At 40.1% G+C, this 16,496-nt stretch overlaps 1 protein-coding gene across 1 annotated transcript; it reads left to right on the top strand.

Moving 5' to 3' along the window:
• The first annotated feature begins 4,100 nt into the window (after nt 1-4,100).
• On the top strand, nt 4,101-12,651 carry lrrc4bb (leucine rich repeat containing 4Bb). Its single transcript, XM_072373158.1, has 3 exons — nt 4,101-4,477; nt 8,523-9,124; nt 9,222-12,651. Exons 2-3 carry the CDS (start codon nt 8,882-8,884, stop codon nt 11,214-11,216), a joined length of 2,238 nt encoding a protein of 745 aa, XP_072229259.1. The 5' UTR covers nt 4,101-4,477; nt 8,523-8,881; the 3' UTR covers nt 11,217-12,651.
• The last annotated feature ends 3,845 nt before the right edge of the window (nt 12,652-16,496 follow it).

The raw sequence follows: 16,496 nt of genomic DNA, 5'->3' as shown, positions 1-16,496 counted from the left end.
CATGTAAACATACACACTGTGTCTATGAAGCCACATTGCTCCAAGTCTTGAAGAATGAGATCTGGCAATGATCTGCTACAAATACCAAGAGCCTCTCAGAATAAGATGTCATCTTGATGTTAGCATATGTCTCCAAAAATTCCATTGCTTGTCTTTTATCAATGGTACCTTCAGACGTATGCAGTGATGCACCCCCAATATCATCACAAACGCTGTCTATTGCACCTTTCACTGATATCATCTTTGGCATGTAGAACCAGACGTTATTTTTTCTCAAAAGCAGCTGAAGCGTGGGCTCATCTGACCACAGATCCTGTCTCCCTGTTCATTTGAGATGAGCCCAGAGAACTCGACTGTGTTTCCGCACAGAATTGATATGTGGCTTCCTCCTCAGTGGCTGAAAACATCTGATTGTGGGTTCATGTGCACATAAATTTGTAATCCTCGAGATTTAAATGCCATTGTAACACAAATATTGAGCATTGGATATATATTTTCATATATTGGATATATGTGTGTGATTTATTCCTAAATGTCTTAAATTGAGTTTGTATCTTTTTGGAAAACATGTCTTTTTCAATCCAATTAAAGTGGCTGAAATGGTTTCTTACAGTCACTGTTATACCTGCACTTCCCTCCACTGCTCACAAGATGGCAGCTGAACATCAAATCTTCCCCGTGTTGAACACATGGGCTGCTTGGTGGGCCTATATAAACAAAAGCAGCAGAGGACCAGGAAAAAAAGGACAGACTTCACAGAATATTGGTTGCGAGAAGAGAAGAAAAAAACCCAAACATTTAGTATGTACGCTTAAAGCTTTAAGAAAAAAGCTTTCAAACTGCCTGCAGCAATTTTTATTAGCTTTTATTCTATCTCACTGTCCCAAGTCGAACTATAATTTCTAAGAGAAAAGTTAAAGAGAAAACAAGTTAAGTTCAACTTTATGGTATTTGTTGATGATACCAAATAGAGCAACATTCTTGAGTTCCCAGAATGCATTGTTTTTGGATTCGGTGCACATCCTGAAGGCCCTCATCTACATATGAACTTTGAAACACTGTTGCATATATAAACAGATGCACAGACACACACTCATACATCAAGTTCATTTGATCGTATGAACAGACACAATATATATAAACCAAAAGTGAGACAGGAAATGATGTCAGTTCTTGTCTCCAAGGAGATGGAGGCAGTTGCTAAGATACTGTGACACTAGGATTTTTCACTCTATTTTCTCTCCCTCTCTGCCTCTCTAACTCATGCGTGCACACACACACACACACACACACAGACACACACACACGGATGTCACCATGAATAAGTCGAAACTCTCTTGTATCTCTCTTATTCTTTCGCACAGATGGCGATGAGCACTAACTCAACTTTTTCAGTTGCAATTCTAAATATAGCTGCAAAAAAATGTCACTTTGTTCTCAATCTCAGTTTTCGCTAAAGCTCTCTTTCACCCAAAGAGCAACCGCTTCAAAAATTTGCCACATTTGTAATCTTTTAACTACGTGCAATCACTTAGTCTCCCACTCTCAAAGTAGGCATGAAGCTAAAGAAACAAGAGAAGTGATGGATGCGTATCAGCACCCTTCCAAAGCTTCTGCTCAGTGTGATCTGAACCTCTCTAGTGCTATCAGCATGCCACATATGTCTTGTTGCTAGCATGTTGCTGCCAAATCCTCATCACCCTCCCTTTCTCCTCCCCTGTGGCTTCTAACACAGCATTAAGAGTTTGTTGGGTTTGGGTTGTATTGGAAATGCCATGCACTTCCTTTGGATTGTGGGATTAGCTCTCTGTTATTTTTCTACTCTGAGAGTCCTTCTGCACTGATGACACAAGCAATACAGCAATGAGTGTTTGTTCATTTACTGTGCACAAATGCATGTCCTTCTCACTCCCTCCGCCCCCTTGCTCCCACACAGACACACAAGCTCAGGGGTGCCTGCGCACACATAAGCATTGCATACATGCATAAGGGGGATATCAGATTCAATGTACAATGACACAGTGAGGACACGGAGTGGAAAGAGGGGAAGGGAAGCCAAGCAGAGGCGCAGGCTGGGTTTGGCATGGGCAGCATGGAATCATTTTAAGGCAGACAGATGTACAGAGAGGAGACAAGAGTAGCAAAAAAGCACTAAGAGGCAGCCAGTGTTGAATGAGGGACTGGATGTAGGTTAAGATTTTTAACATGACTGAGAGGGAATGAGGGAAGAGGGGGGGGGGAAGAAGGGAAGGAGGAATATCCTCTGCACCACTGTGTGACTGGAAATTTAATAGAGGGAGAGAGATAGAGGGAGGAAGAGAGGGAAGGAGTGAGAGGTAGATGGGTGGGAGAGAGGGAGCCAGCAGAGGGGGAGGGGAGAGGGGAGAGGAAGAGAGAGGCAAAAGGCACAGAGACCTCATTGCTGTGCAGCTTTCAGCAAAAGCTAGTGGTCGCGAACAATGCTCACTACGGCACTTGCAGAGAGGGAGGGGAGGAGCGAGGGAGAGAGTGAAGGAAGAAGAGATGGAGAGGAAGAGAGAGAGAGTATATATCTTGGGGGGGGCTTTCTGAAGCATCACTGGCCTTTTTGGTCCTTTGACCTTTAGTGTGTTCTGAGGCAGAGCAAAGATGTACTGAGATTTATTTTTTACCAAAAAACCTGTCATTGGATCAAAACCTATGAAAGGCTTCATCTGTGCACTAATGTTGTTTTGGGTTGATGTTTTAACTGTAAAGGGGGGCAGTGGTTATATAAATAAGCAAGGACACATGTGGAAGTACACATGATCAATATGAGGTAGAAACTTACTATTGCGAGAGTGGCATCTCTTAACTGACTAAAGCCTTCATTGGCTTATCACTTTCAAGCTTTTGAAAAAAATCAGCAATTGATTAATTAATTAAAACATCTCTCTCTGAAACATGCTCACAAATATACTCCATATGCATATTTGAAAGGCTTAGAAACACTGGGCTTTAGCAATGTGCAAAAGTCATAGGGCAGTGTAGGGTCTGATACTTACCAGCTGTGTAGGGAGTTTGGGGCAGGGTGATCCAATGAGAGATACCAGTAGTCCAAAATGAAAAATTTTGAGAATAACAAATTCCTCAGTTAGTGTGTCATGGAGAGGCTCTACAGATAAGTACACACTAGATTCTATTTATGTGCCTGTTGATGGGAACACACAGTATCTTCAAGGTTATAAATATGGGAAAGTTTTACCCTACTTAATGAGAGAAGCACCCCCAGTGAGAGAGAGAGAGAGATTGCACCGACATTTGGGCTTTGAAGATCTCTCCAGACTTGATGCATCATTTTGTAATTCTGATACGGACCTGGTTAGCAATAAAAGGTTTCAGTGTTCGACCAAGTCTGTGTCAGCAGAGTTCTTCCTCCACCATCTACACATAGGACTTTGAAGGCGACCATCCCCATTACACCACAGCAGCACACTTGTCTCTCTCCTTGCTGACAACAAGTATAGTAGCGGTGACTTCCCTATTTACAACTTTAAATCCACCACAGGGGAAAAAAAATACATACTCACAAGCAAAGTCTGCAGAAAACAGACTTCATTAGTCTGCTAGATTTAATCTTAGCTGCCCATTAACACATGCATGAATTATGAATCTAAGCAAACACACAATTCTTCAAGATCAAGAAATGTTGCCTATTGCAGATGTTTGGTGTCATGTGGTAAAACAGGTACACCTGAAAATTGGCTAAAGTGCTTAAAAATGCCCCTTTAACTGAAGAAAACACACTGCCTCCAGTCTATCATGGTGATTCTTCAGTGTTGCTGTGTCATATTAATACATGGGCCTGTGTGAGTACATAGCAGCTTATTACACTTTTATATTGCACCAGTGATAGAAGACAAAACCAGAAGAGAGTACAAAAAAACCCCAAAAACTGATTAGATATCTCTTTATTTTGGTTGTAACTAGCACTGCATTTGTAGTTCTTCAAAACACCTAAAGAACGCAGTGGCATATTCTCCTAATCGTGTCTTATTGGGATTCAGTCTGGAACATACGGAATGTGCGTAAAGAGCCGCTTATGCTGGACGCAAACTGCTCTGCCCAGCGGGCGCCGTCGCGTTTGCTGCGTTCCTCTCCAAGGATAAGGCGCATCGATGCACTCGTCCCCAACCTTGTTCCCTCAGTGTGACAATTATAACATCATTTTCTCCAACGACCCGTTATCTGATCTGGGTTTTTATTTTTATTTTTTTCTGCGTGAGTGAGTGGATTGTATTCATCTTTAACCTGACAGCACCGTAGCTCCCCGCGTTGCGTTGGCGCTGCGGATCTAGCCTACAAGAACAAGAGCCAGCTCACAGCCGTGGAAACAAGTGAATCAATTTAGGGAAGAGAAAAGGAGAGACAGATAGCGAGGTTGGGGGAAAAGACGACCGGAGAGGGGACGAAAGGAGACAGAAGAGAGACATCACGCCGCAGCTGTCGAAACATTAAGGTATGTATAAGCAATATATTTGATGTACGTGTAGAAGGACTGAAATGGCCGGCGTAATTATGGCATTTGTTACTTAATCTGTATGGAGGCTGCCATCTCAGTCACGAGATGGAAATGATTAAGCAATGAAACGTGCAAAGGTTGCAAAGATGCTTAACAATATAAGAGATTGATTAACATGAGCTTTGTCTGATGTCCAAGCAAATGTATTCGTATCATTTGATTCCTTAAGCATATCTACTGTGTCACTGTTACTATTTTTTTTCAAGAGATATATAGTCTATGGATTGTTTTTGGGTGCAGTCATGATGGCATTACCCCGAAGAGAGAATGGATGCAAGCCATTTTGTAATGCAGCATGTGCAGAATTAGGCCTATTCAGAATTTCAATTGCGTTCCCGAGAAGGTGCGCCGTAGTGAGCGCAGCTGCATAGATGAATAAGGCCATTCTGTTCAATTGTATGAGATATTATGCCGGAGGCTATATGATGAGGCGAGATTGCAGATTATAGATAGCGACTACAAGAGAAAATGGCCAGGTTGCTGCTTTTATGTGTACATGTGTGTGTGCGTGTTTTTTTTTTTTTTTTGGAAGGGGGGGAGGGGGGGTTGTCATGATTTAAAATAAGTGAAATGTGAAAAATACTTGTCATCGGTTGAAGCTGGTGAAATCATTTGTCATAAACCCTACATTGTCTTCCAAACAGCGCTGCTTGATAATATACTGGTGAAATGCGTCCAATCCCACCCCGATTCCCACGTCCTGAATCAATCTAGTGTTGTCATAGTTACAGTAGATGATGTTGGCCCTGCTGCACCTGTGCACCAGCTTTGTGTTCTTCTCGATCATTTCTAAATACACGATGTTTTTTTCCGTGTAGGCATACAAGAAACATCTCCCAGTCTCGGTGTTTATTGAAAACATCACCACTTTTTGCCTCTTCATAAAACTTAAGGACTCTGTTGTGGAGAGCAGGACATTGATGCAATCAGGCGCTTACGATGATGTGATTGGTTTGTAGCAATTGGTCAGCAGCTTGCAGCTAATTTGTCTTTTCACGACTGAGCGCTCTCTCGGGCCCGATCGAATAATCAATATCTACATGGTTGCAATCTGCGTTTGACATGAAAAAACGGCTAAGATCAAGAAACAGAAATACCATTGAGTGAAATTGGTCAGAAAAAGACAATGTATGACATGTTTTAAACACGTCATAAACCCCTAGGAAAACACAAGGATGAGGGTGAGGGCCACTAGCGAGAGAGTTGCTCCTCAGATGAGTCAAGGTGTGATAATCTAAAAATAAGGCTCATCGTTTTGTATGCTGTTGTTCTTGAGCTCTTATGTGGTGGAGGATTTGAAGATGGGAGGTCAAATCAACAGGCGTCAAGCTGTTCAGTTTCATCCAGTATGGTGCTCTACCTTGGCAGGTTATACTGTTTCATGCAAATGCACTGCAAAGAGAAAAATGTCGCTCAATTAAATGTATTCATCATGCATATTTCCTTAAAGAAGATGGATTGAAAAGAATATTTGCATAATAAAACATCCCATGGATGAATTCTGGAACAGGATTACAGTTCCACCCAAAAGCATATTAAAAAAAACTAAAATCTAAAGCACTGCCATCATTGTGTCATAACTGAGGTGCTAGTGTAGGACACAAGGCTTAAAAAACTAATTCTTCTTGAGGGCACTGGTATGGAATATTAATTATGTGTTGATGCTTCCACAAATCACTGTATCTATAAAACTACCTTTCTGAAATTGATATGGTGTCTAAAAAAGTCATTGAAACAATTTTCTCCAAGTCAGTCAAACTATCCAAAAGCACAGTTACTTGCTGGATGGGGCTGATGGGAACAAGAGCTTAAAGAACACTTTAACACAATGTCCTGCAAGGGAGCCACACACAGTAAGATTTAGGCTTATCATTTGTATCAATAAATAAACACGCACTCTCTAATCTGAGCTGGATAATGTGTCGTTATGTATCTGTGGCAGTTATAGTTAAGATGGTCATAGATAAGGATGTGTGTTCCTTTGTGTGTGTGTCAAAGAGACAGGGAGAGGAAGTGGGATGTGCAGAGTGCAATGGGAAATTAGTTTTTTTCTGCATGTGTTACACTTGGTTTTCCCATAACTGTTATGCAACAGAGAGGCATGAACTCCTTGAGCAAATGTTGCTTAACAGCATATGGTTGGTTTCCCATCGTGCTCCGTGTACTTAAGATGGAATTTAAATTGCCAGGACAAGTATGTGTACATGGCCAAACGCTGTACAAAAGGACTGATCTTAGCATCAGTGAGTTGTCCAGACTCTTGAAACCCCCGTGGTTGAAATAGTGAGGCTTGGTCTCTGACTCTGTTTGATGATCATTGCTGACTATTGCTGGTTGTTCATTCTAGTTTGATTTATTATTCTGTAATACGTTCCTTAAATCTTAAAAGACTTATTGTTGTCTTTACTTCCTCACCATAGAGAGAACAGTTTTTGCCTCTTCACAGAGCATCTGAAAAAAAAATCTATTTTTAGCAGACATTCCGTTATGAGCTTTCCTAATAGCCGCTTTGCCAGATCTCAGAACTATGTTTTCAATGACGACTGATCATAATCTAATCTTCAGACCTTGTAGATGTAAAATTTCAGTGTAGATTTTTTTTTTGTGGTACTGGAGCCTAAGTGTCAAATTGAATTTATTAGGTTTGTATGCAACTATGTCAATGTATCTGTGGTATCTAGAAGTTTGACTTTAAACATTTCTTGAGAACAAACGCTGCAATGGGACTTAACTTTAATCTCCAGATCAAATATATAGTGAAATATACTGCATAGGTGCTGCCAGTCTGTTACGAACAGCAAATGTTCATCAAGCACAGCTAAACACAGTAATGTGGAATAGGGCACTGGACAGTAAAAACACAAGATGGTGAGTGAGCAGGTTACCACAGCAACTGTGTTCCTAGGAGAAAATGCATCGTCGTCGCATAGGAAAGCAGATGCTGAGTGCTGCTATGGAAGCTTTAAAAAAATTAACCATTTTATTCTAGAAATGATAGACACTTGCTAAATGTATTCATGGGTTATTTTAAATGGGATTTTCACAATGCTAACATAGCAGTTAGGAAACAAAGATCTTCTTATATATTTTCCACAGACGTCACAGACTTGTGACTGTTTAAGTCACAGTGTCAAGCATAAGGTGTTAAACAAGGAAGACTTTCTCTTTCTAATCATTATAAGACAAACAGCCCAAGGACTTCTAAATTTAGCGAGTCTGCTGATGCTTGCAGCCATCTCTGTTTAAAAAGATGTTTTCCTCTTCTAACCATATAAGGCATTTGAACAACATAAATTATATTTGTGTATGACACAAAAGCATGAAAGCATTTTTATACCAGCATTTCTTCTCTCCTTACTCAAACTCTTATTGTCATTTTCATGTCTGGTGTATTAACTTTAGTTGCTGGGGATCCTATACGATTGAATATTGCATATCATATACAGCATTTGCATTGCAGTAAAATGTCAGGGGTTCAATAATCATCTTCTCATACCTTAATTTCTACTGCATTATTTGTCACCTTATTTGTGATTGTGTGCTTCTTTCTCATGGATGTCTTGCACTTGTGTTTTAATAAACACAAGGAATTGATAAAGCAGCAGTTGAAAATAATATGAGCATCTTTGCATTCTTTACTTTTGCTTGACAGTATTTAATCATAAGCCTGCCTGTAACATAGAGTAGATGATTAGATCCTTGTAGGTCTTTTGTGGTATTTGTAACCTGGGATGAAGTTTCAATAACATTTTGTAGCCATTTCAAACTATGATACTGATGTTAAGATCAACTTGTGAAGAAAATGGCTGAGTTACCAGTTATACAATTAGGATACACCTTCTGAGAAAAAAGCCAAAATCAGCCTATCAAATCCAGTCTTATGATTACTTGTATGCATGCATTCGGCTAATATATTAAATATATTACACTGTGCACTTAATTGACTTCTTTCTTGTGTCTTCTTTTCTTTTTCCCTCTACAGTGAGAAGCAACAGACTCTACAGGGACACATTTCTACAAGAAACACCTTCCCCACATTTAGTTGCTCCTTGTGTGTCACGGGAACAAAAGTTCAGGACTCTTTTGAATGAAATATTGAAAAGAAATTAGAGATTCAGATTTTTAAGAAAGTATGAGCAAAGTTAAACAGGAAGCTTTTAATGTCAAACAGAGTCTTTAATATAACATCCCACTTTTCTCTCTGTTGTACAAGTAACTGCTCTACAGAGAAAAACAGAAAAGGGCATTAAGTATGAACATCAAGATAAGCACTTAAATTCCCTTGTTTGGAGGTGACTTATCAACATCATAGCAATAGGGGTGGGTCATGACTCAGTTGCCATGCGTGTTGTCATGGTGACTAGCCCCCGCACCCCTTTCCCCCTCTTCTGGTTGGTCCAGCTTTTGTTGTGGTTTCACAACCATGGACCTCAGCTGACAGAGGCAGCACCCCCTTGCCCCACCCCCTGTACCTGCTCCAACCAAGCAAGCCGTGTCATCTGTACAAGGAAGACTTTAGATCAAATCCCAGACAGTATTTCAGAGAACACAAGATACCTCAATCTACAAGAGAACTCAATTCAGGTAAACATGCTTTCACCTAAAAACGAACAAATACTGTATTGTGATTACATTAGTTTTGATGTTGCTACAATGTGCCTCCATGTTTTCTTCTCATTAGGTGATCAAGTCTGACACATTTAAGCATCTGAGGCATTTGGAAATTCTCCAGCTATCCAAAAACCACATTCGGCAGATTGAAGTGGGAGCCTTTAATGGTCTTCCCAACCTAAATACATTGGAGCTTTTTGACAACCGTCTTACAGTGGTACCATCTCAAGCCTTTGAGTACCTCAGCAAGCTAAGGGAACTATGGTTACGAAACAACCCCATAGAGACGCTGCCGGCCTTTGCCTTTCATCGTGTTCCCTCTTTACGACGTCTCGATCTAGGGGAACTTAGGAAGCTGGATTTCATCTCAGAGGCTGCCTTTGAAGGTCTGGTAAATTTGCGTTTTTTGAATCTTGGTATGTGTGGCTTGAAGGACATCCCTAACCTTACCCCACTAGTGAGACTAGAGGAGTTAGAGCTGTCAGGGAACCAGCTTGGGATCGTCCGACCTGGATCCTTTCAGGGTCTAGTGTCACTTCGCAAGCTGTGGCTAATGCACTCCAGAGTGTCAGTCATTGAACGTAATGCTTTTGACGACCTGAAGAACTTGGAGGAGCTCAATCTTTCCCACAATTCCCTGCATTCCCTGCCTCATGATCTGTTCACCCCTTTGCACCAGTTAGAGAGGGTGCATCTCAACCACAACCCTTGGGTCTGCAACTGTGATGTCTTGTGGCTCAGCTGGTGGCTGAAAGAAACAGTTCCTAGCAACACCACATGTTGTGCTCGTTGCCATGCCCCCCCAGCTTTGAAGGGTAAATACATTGGAGAACTAGACCAGACCCACTTTACCTGCTTTGCCCCAGTGATTGTGGAGCCACCCACTGACCTCAATGTCACAGAGGGCATGGCTGCTGAGCTGAAATGTCGTACTGGTACCTCAATGACCTCAGTGAACTGGTTCACTCCAAATGGCACTCTGATGACACACGGATCATACCGAGTTAGGATTTCAGTACTTCATGACGGAACACTGAACTTCACAAATGTGACCGTGCAGGACACTGGGCAGTATACTTGTATGGTAACCAACTCTGCTGGAAATACCACTGCCACTGCCGTACTCAATGTTTCTGCTTCTGACCCCAGCAACAGTTACAGCTATTTCACCACTGTCACTGTAGAAACGGTAGAACCAGTAAGAGGAGAGGAAGAGAACTCGGCAAGACAGTATATCAATGAGACCTTCATAGATTTCCCTAATCCTACTGTTCAGAGAGGGTTAGATGGTCGACCTGGCATCACTATATCGCCTTCTCTCTCATCTCTTTCCTCGCTGTCACCAAGAGCTAACAGAGCAGGTGAAAATGCAGTGACTGTGTCTATAATGGATGTAACTAACATTCCCGGCCTGGACGATGTAATGAAAACAACTAAGATCATCATTGGTTGTTTTGTGGCCATTACTTTTATGGCAGCTGTAATGTTGGTGGTCTTCTATAAACTTCGTAAGCAGCACCAACTACACAAGCATCATGGCCCAGCCAGAGCCATTGAAATTGTCAATGTAGAGGATGAGATTGGAGCCGGGGCCGGAAGTGGCATCTCAGGTGGTTCAACAATGAATTCTGGTTCTGGTGGAGAAGGAACGCTAAGAATACATCATCCAGAAATAGTCAACCTTCCCAACATTGGCCGCACGGATACCCTCAACCATTACTACAAAACACACCATTTCAACAATAACGTGATGGGTCTTAGTATCGGTACCGAAGGGATGGGACCAGGGGGGATCATCAGCAGCAAGAACCAGCATGTCCAGGATATTCCCATCTCGTGTACCTCAGTCCCAATCTCAACATCAAATTTGCTCGCCACATCAGGCAATGGCATCAACACCAACCCCAGCTCTCTTTCCCCTCCACTTCCAATGTCTCTCCCCATGCCTACTATGGGCTTACATGGATCGATCAAAGGTTTCATGGGCCAAAACCAGAATCCTCAAATGGAGCCTCTTCTCTTTAAGGGGAGCTCAAAGGAAAACGTCCAAGAGACTCAGATCTAAAAACAAAAGTGAGAGTAGAGGGAGGGTGAGCAAGAGTCAAAGACAGAGAGGGAATTGATGTTGGGTTTAAGTGCGGAATGATAAGACACTAGAGTGCATTGACATTACACCAGGAGAGAGGATAGACTGACACCGCAATACACAAACACATAGACTAATCTGTGACGGTGTACTGAGCCAAGGATTACCACAATGGCCCACTTGTGTTTGTAGTAACGACCATGGCCATGGAGATCAAGGAGTGGACATTGCTACAATGTAAATCTGTGCCAAAGCAAATGTTTTTTGCAGTTTCTACAAGCTGTGTTCTCATAGAAAAAAAAAAGCCTTTCAGAGTAAATCAGTTCCCGCTGTCGGCCAGCAGAGTTGAAAAGATACGCACAGCGCTTACGACACTGAAGAGCTGAGAGATCGCAGAATGAAATTCAAGAGACAGTTTTCTTCTACAAAAAAACATGAGACACACGCTCTCGCAACTGACTCAATAGACTCCCTCAAGGTGAAAATTATGTAGGCATAAATAGATGGACAAAAAGGTACAGTGCAGTACAAACTACTGTGAAAAATCCACAAATTATATAAATATATTTTCATCTAAATATGTATCATTGCAGACTTCGGTGCAGACATATTTTGGGATGGATGTATAAGCTGGTATAGTTTGTTTCTTAGTGAATAATCAGGGGCGGTGATAGTGGAGGTTTGCTATGATTTAAGTTTGGCTACTTCTCAGAAACATAAGGGCTCAATTGCAACACTCATTGTGAATCTTTCAATTGGCTTTGTGACATAAAGTCCATTTAGGTTGTAGAACAGTAAATGCAGATCTATGTTTGACAAATTTTTGTCTGTTGTTTCAGTAATAATCATACAAACTTTTGTGTTTTGAAAGTGTATTATGTATTTTGTAAAAGCCAGCTACTTGGTATTTGGATTGACAATTCTGATACTTAAATGCCAGCATCAAACAATGATAAAATGATGTTTCACAAACATGAAAAAGGTTATCTAATGCAAAGACCTGTATGGGTAAAATAAAGTGTTGACAATGTGTTATTTGAATCCGATCAGTAGCCAGATATTTGCTTTTAGACAGGAATTTGATATGACCTCCTTGCTCATGGTTACCATACTCATGCCATTAAATGCTGTCATAAGGATGGTTAGACATCTGCAGCAGCATTAAAGAAGGGATTAAACATCCATCTTAGGATGATTGGAATGAATGGAAATGTACAGTATATTAATAATAATAATGTCTGGTTGTATGACAATTGTAAGATCCACATTTTTACAGTGTAACTTTCATATGTTAAATGCCATTTACGCTTCTTGCGTTTCAACTATGTATTACTTTATTTTTGTTAGTTTGATATAATGTGTACAGTTGTCTAGCCATGTATCATTACGTGTGAAATAAATCAATCATATATTGGGTTGTGGCGGGTCAATGTGGCAAGCACACAAGTAAAGAGTGAGACATTATGCAGTCCTCCGTGTGCTAAACCTGGATTGAATGTATGGTTTGTGGTGCCATTAGTCATCCTGGTAATGATAGGGGGGCAGCTGCTTTGTTAAGATGTTCAGACAGGTTTTAGTCACTCTGGTATAGATGGGCTGTAGACACCACTGGTTCTGGAAAATAAGTGTTTTTATGATCTTAGTCTTAGCCGTAATGAAAGCACTTTAGTCTGACATTAGTCAGTATGCTTGTCCCAGAGTAATCATTTTGCACTGGCATGGAAATGGTTTGGAATGAGAAAGGATTAGCATCATGCCGAATAAAACACATAGTTCTATTTATCAAACAATAACCTAAAATGTTTGTTGCAATTGAGCTCAAATGGGACATGTGACCATTTATTCCAGAGCTCTGTGAAGGATTTTGTGAGTTTGTTATTTTATGCCCCTCCCACCAACATAGTGTTTTTTGCAGGAGAATGTAATTCTGAATCATATGAGGGTTTTATGTGTGTGTTGAAGTTATTTTTTTAATCTAAAATGAGCCCATACTATCTGGGGGAGAACATAAGAAAGTATATTGATAATGATGATGATAATATTGCAGATGAATTCAGACAAAATATCAAATTTTCTGCCATAGAGGTTTTAAAAAGAAGCATATTATATACCAGTGCACATTATGTTGAACCTGTGTAATGCTTAATATCCAAACCCAAAATTAAAAATACATCTGGTTACAGACACAAAACAACTTGTAAATTAACTGCTCAAACAACCTATGTTCTTAGAATTAATGCTGTGAATTTTTGGCAGTTACTTGAATTCAAAAATCATAGTGGATATGATTCTGTGACCCTGCCAACAGATCTAGTGGGAAGGGTTCAACTGTTGCCCCATAGAGACACAAATAGAATATAAATGAGGGCTAAAGACACAACATATGGCCGCTCCCTTGATGTGTTACATTTGGTGGTTCTGTCATCAGATTTCAAAGAGCATACTAGATATCTATGTGTCTGGTACTTTTGTGTATGTGTGTGTGTGCGTGTGCCTGTGTGTGAGTGTATGTGTGAGGGTGCATTCTCACCTCTTAAATATGGTACAAATCCTCTTACCAGGACATTACATACAAGTGTTTTATTATGATGATGATGAATCACCTTATCAGCACAGAAGAGATCCTTTTAAACCTCTGAACATCCGTGGAGATCGCAGTTATCATCATCATTATTAATGATTAGAAGAAATGCAGAAGGGCTTTGTTGCATCTTAGTATAGTGGCTGTCATTGTACATATATTTGATGGTACTGAGGGGAAAGGTCATTCTGGAAATTTTAAAGAAACCTGTAACACCTTTTGATGAAGAAGCTTGACTGGAACCTGAATATGTACATACTGGGCAACTGCACTGTGCAGTTTGGCTGCAGATGGAGTACTGACATATGTGTACCCTTTGCATCATCCGTCGCTTACAATGGATGCTTCAGTCCAGATGACATTTATGGGTTTGTTGGAAGCAAAACTCCTTAATGAAATGGATTATGGTATTTGAGACACCAAATTGCAAGACAAGGAAATGGACTGACCTTTTGGTCCTGTAAAGGTAAGCTGTTCTGTTTGATAAAATGATATAAAACAACCTGGTCTGCTTTGAACAATTTTTAAAAGGAGATAGAACTCTAGAAGCTTATATTTCTTTGACGCAAAAGATTCAAAAATATAATTTTGTGGCTTTCTTTCTTCTAAATTTCCAGTTGTTGGTTGTATATTAGTATTTAAGTTTAGGTTTTTATGGATTGTCATGAAATGTCTTTTTTCACTGCACATGCATCCAGGTACACAGTCTGGCAGGAGGAGTGCATATCTTCAGTTTAAAAAAAAAATTAACATGTGTTGATCTTGCACTTCAATGACTGTCAAACAGTGACTGAGAAAGTTATTATTTTACCATTTGCTACTTGTGTGACTGCAATTTTCCATTCGCCGAGAGGAGCTATTCTTCTTTTAGAATCATATGCCACTTTCGTTCTTTGTTGTGATTTCATCCAACAGAACACCACTGCTAGCTAAATAAGAAATGAGTTAACGAGTTAAACATGACAAGTGATGTTTCAAATCAGTTACTGAGTGAAATTTTATAATACAAAGAGTCTTAACCATAATTGTGTTTGATTTCTCACGTTATTCTTTTCTTACCACACTTTGTTTAGGGGGTAGGAAAACCTTTTAAAACAACTGCACCCACTGCTATGTGTCACACTATATGAAGGTAAATGAAAATGTCATAGCTTTCAAGCAAGTGTGGCTAAAAGGAATTAAAAGTGCTACTGGGCTGACAAACTGGCAGATAAACAATGAGCTGAAGACACATGACACATATAACAGACAGTCTGATTTTCCCTGTTCTTGAACCCCGAATATCTATAATTTACTGATTCATTCCAGATTAACACAATCCTCTAAAGGGATTTCATATTGCCGGTGGTGTGTAGGGGTGACATTTTTGTGAAATTAAAGTTTTCTGCCAATCTGTTAATCTTTGGAATGGAAATCAGAATCACAAATTAGCTGAGTACCTGATTAAGAGGAAATGCAGTCATGTTATTTTCACAAATTCAGCAAAACATTAATATGTCTTGTAACCACTACAGCATGGCAGCTGCCTGAATAAATCAAATGGTCCGTCATGTTACATTAGTGTAATTGCGCAGTAATCTGGGACGCCATTTTTAATGATTAGAATGTGATATGAGTTTGCAAACATGGCAGACAGGTAGTACAAAATAAGCTCAAACGAACAAACCACCTCTTTATCGTGATTAGTTTGACACTTACCATGCAAGACCAGTGTTAAAGCAACTGAGAGGGATTGACTACATTGCTGATATCCCCAGCGACAAATGTCCAAAGGTCCGGGACTTCTGCAGTGCATCATTTTCACTCCTTCTTTTCTCTAAAAGTTTGACTAAAGACACCCTGAGTCCTTTTCTTCTCTGTGTTGTACTCTGTTTCTGAATTTGTCTGCATGTTCCAGATTGTAACTTATTTTAAAACCCTGAGGTGAGGAATATCTGTACACACTATCACAAGTTCACTGCGCAACCCACTTTACAAAACAACTTAAAGGGATTTGTGTCATAAGAACTGCATCAGCCAGGAACCATAACCATGAATTTAATATGTGTGGATAAAACGTTTAGGCCCTACAGCTAGTGGATTGTATTTGAAACATCTAAAGGGGCACTGTGTAAAGCCATTTGATTGAATGTAATTGTCCTTGGGTTACACTTGGGTCTCCAGAGACCTCAGTCCACATGAGACATCTTAGATATAATGTTAAAGGCTCGTATGATGAACTTGCAATAAAAGAGACAGCTTCAGTATATCAGTTAGAATGTATAACCTTTGTAACCTACAGGAAATATATAGAAGCCAACAGAAAAATCTTTTGCTGTTCTCAGCTTGCGTTGGTATGGAGCAAACATGCGATAAATGCATAGAGAAGTTGAATTTATCATTATCATGTTTGAAAAGGGTAATGCTCATGTGAAGTCAGCGAATGAGAGAGCAAGCAAAGAGTGTGAATGCAGCAGAACAGACTACATTAATATGCACTAAAGATGAAAGAGAAGCACTCAAATGCAAATACATTTTGAACATTCTGTGATCTTGGCATGAATATAATGTGATGCAGAAGGGTAATTCTGAATTAGAAAAAGGTGGAATTTAAAAATACCAGTTTCATCCCTTGCAGCAAGAAAATAACAGTAACAGTAACCCACTGGAGGTGTATACTTCAACACAAATTCCCACTT

This window comes from Leuresthes tenuis, unplaced genomic scaffold (genome assembly GCF_036924035.1).
Source record: "Leuresthes tenuis unplaced genomic scaffold, fLeuTen1.0.hap1 SCAF_20, whole genome shotgun sequence".
In the NCBI taxonomy this organism is placed as follows: Eukaryota; Metazoa; Chordata; class Actinopteri; order Atheriniformes; family Atherinopsidae; genus Leuresthes; species Leuresthes tenuis.
Note: the sequence above shows the minus strand (reverse complement) of the source record. Positions and strands in the feature narration are given on the sequence as shown.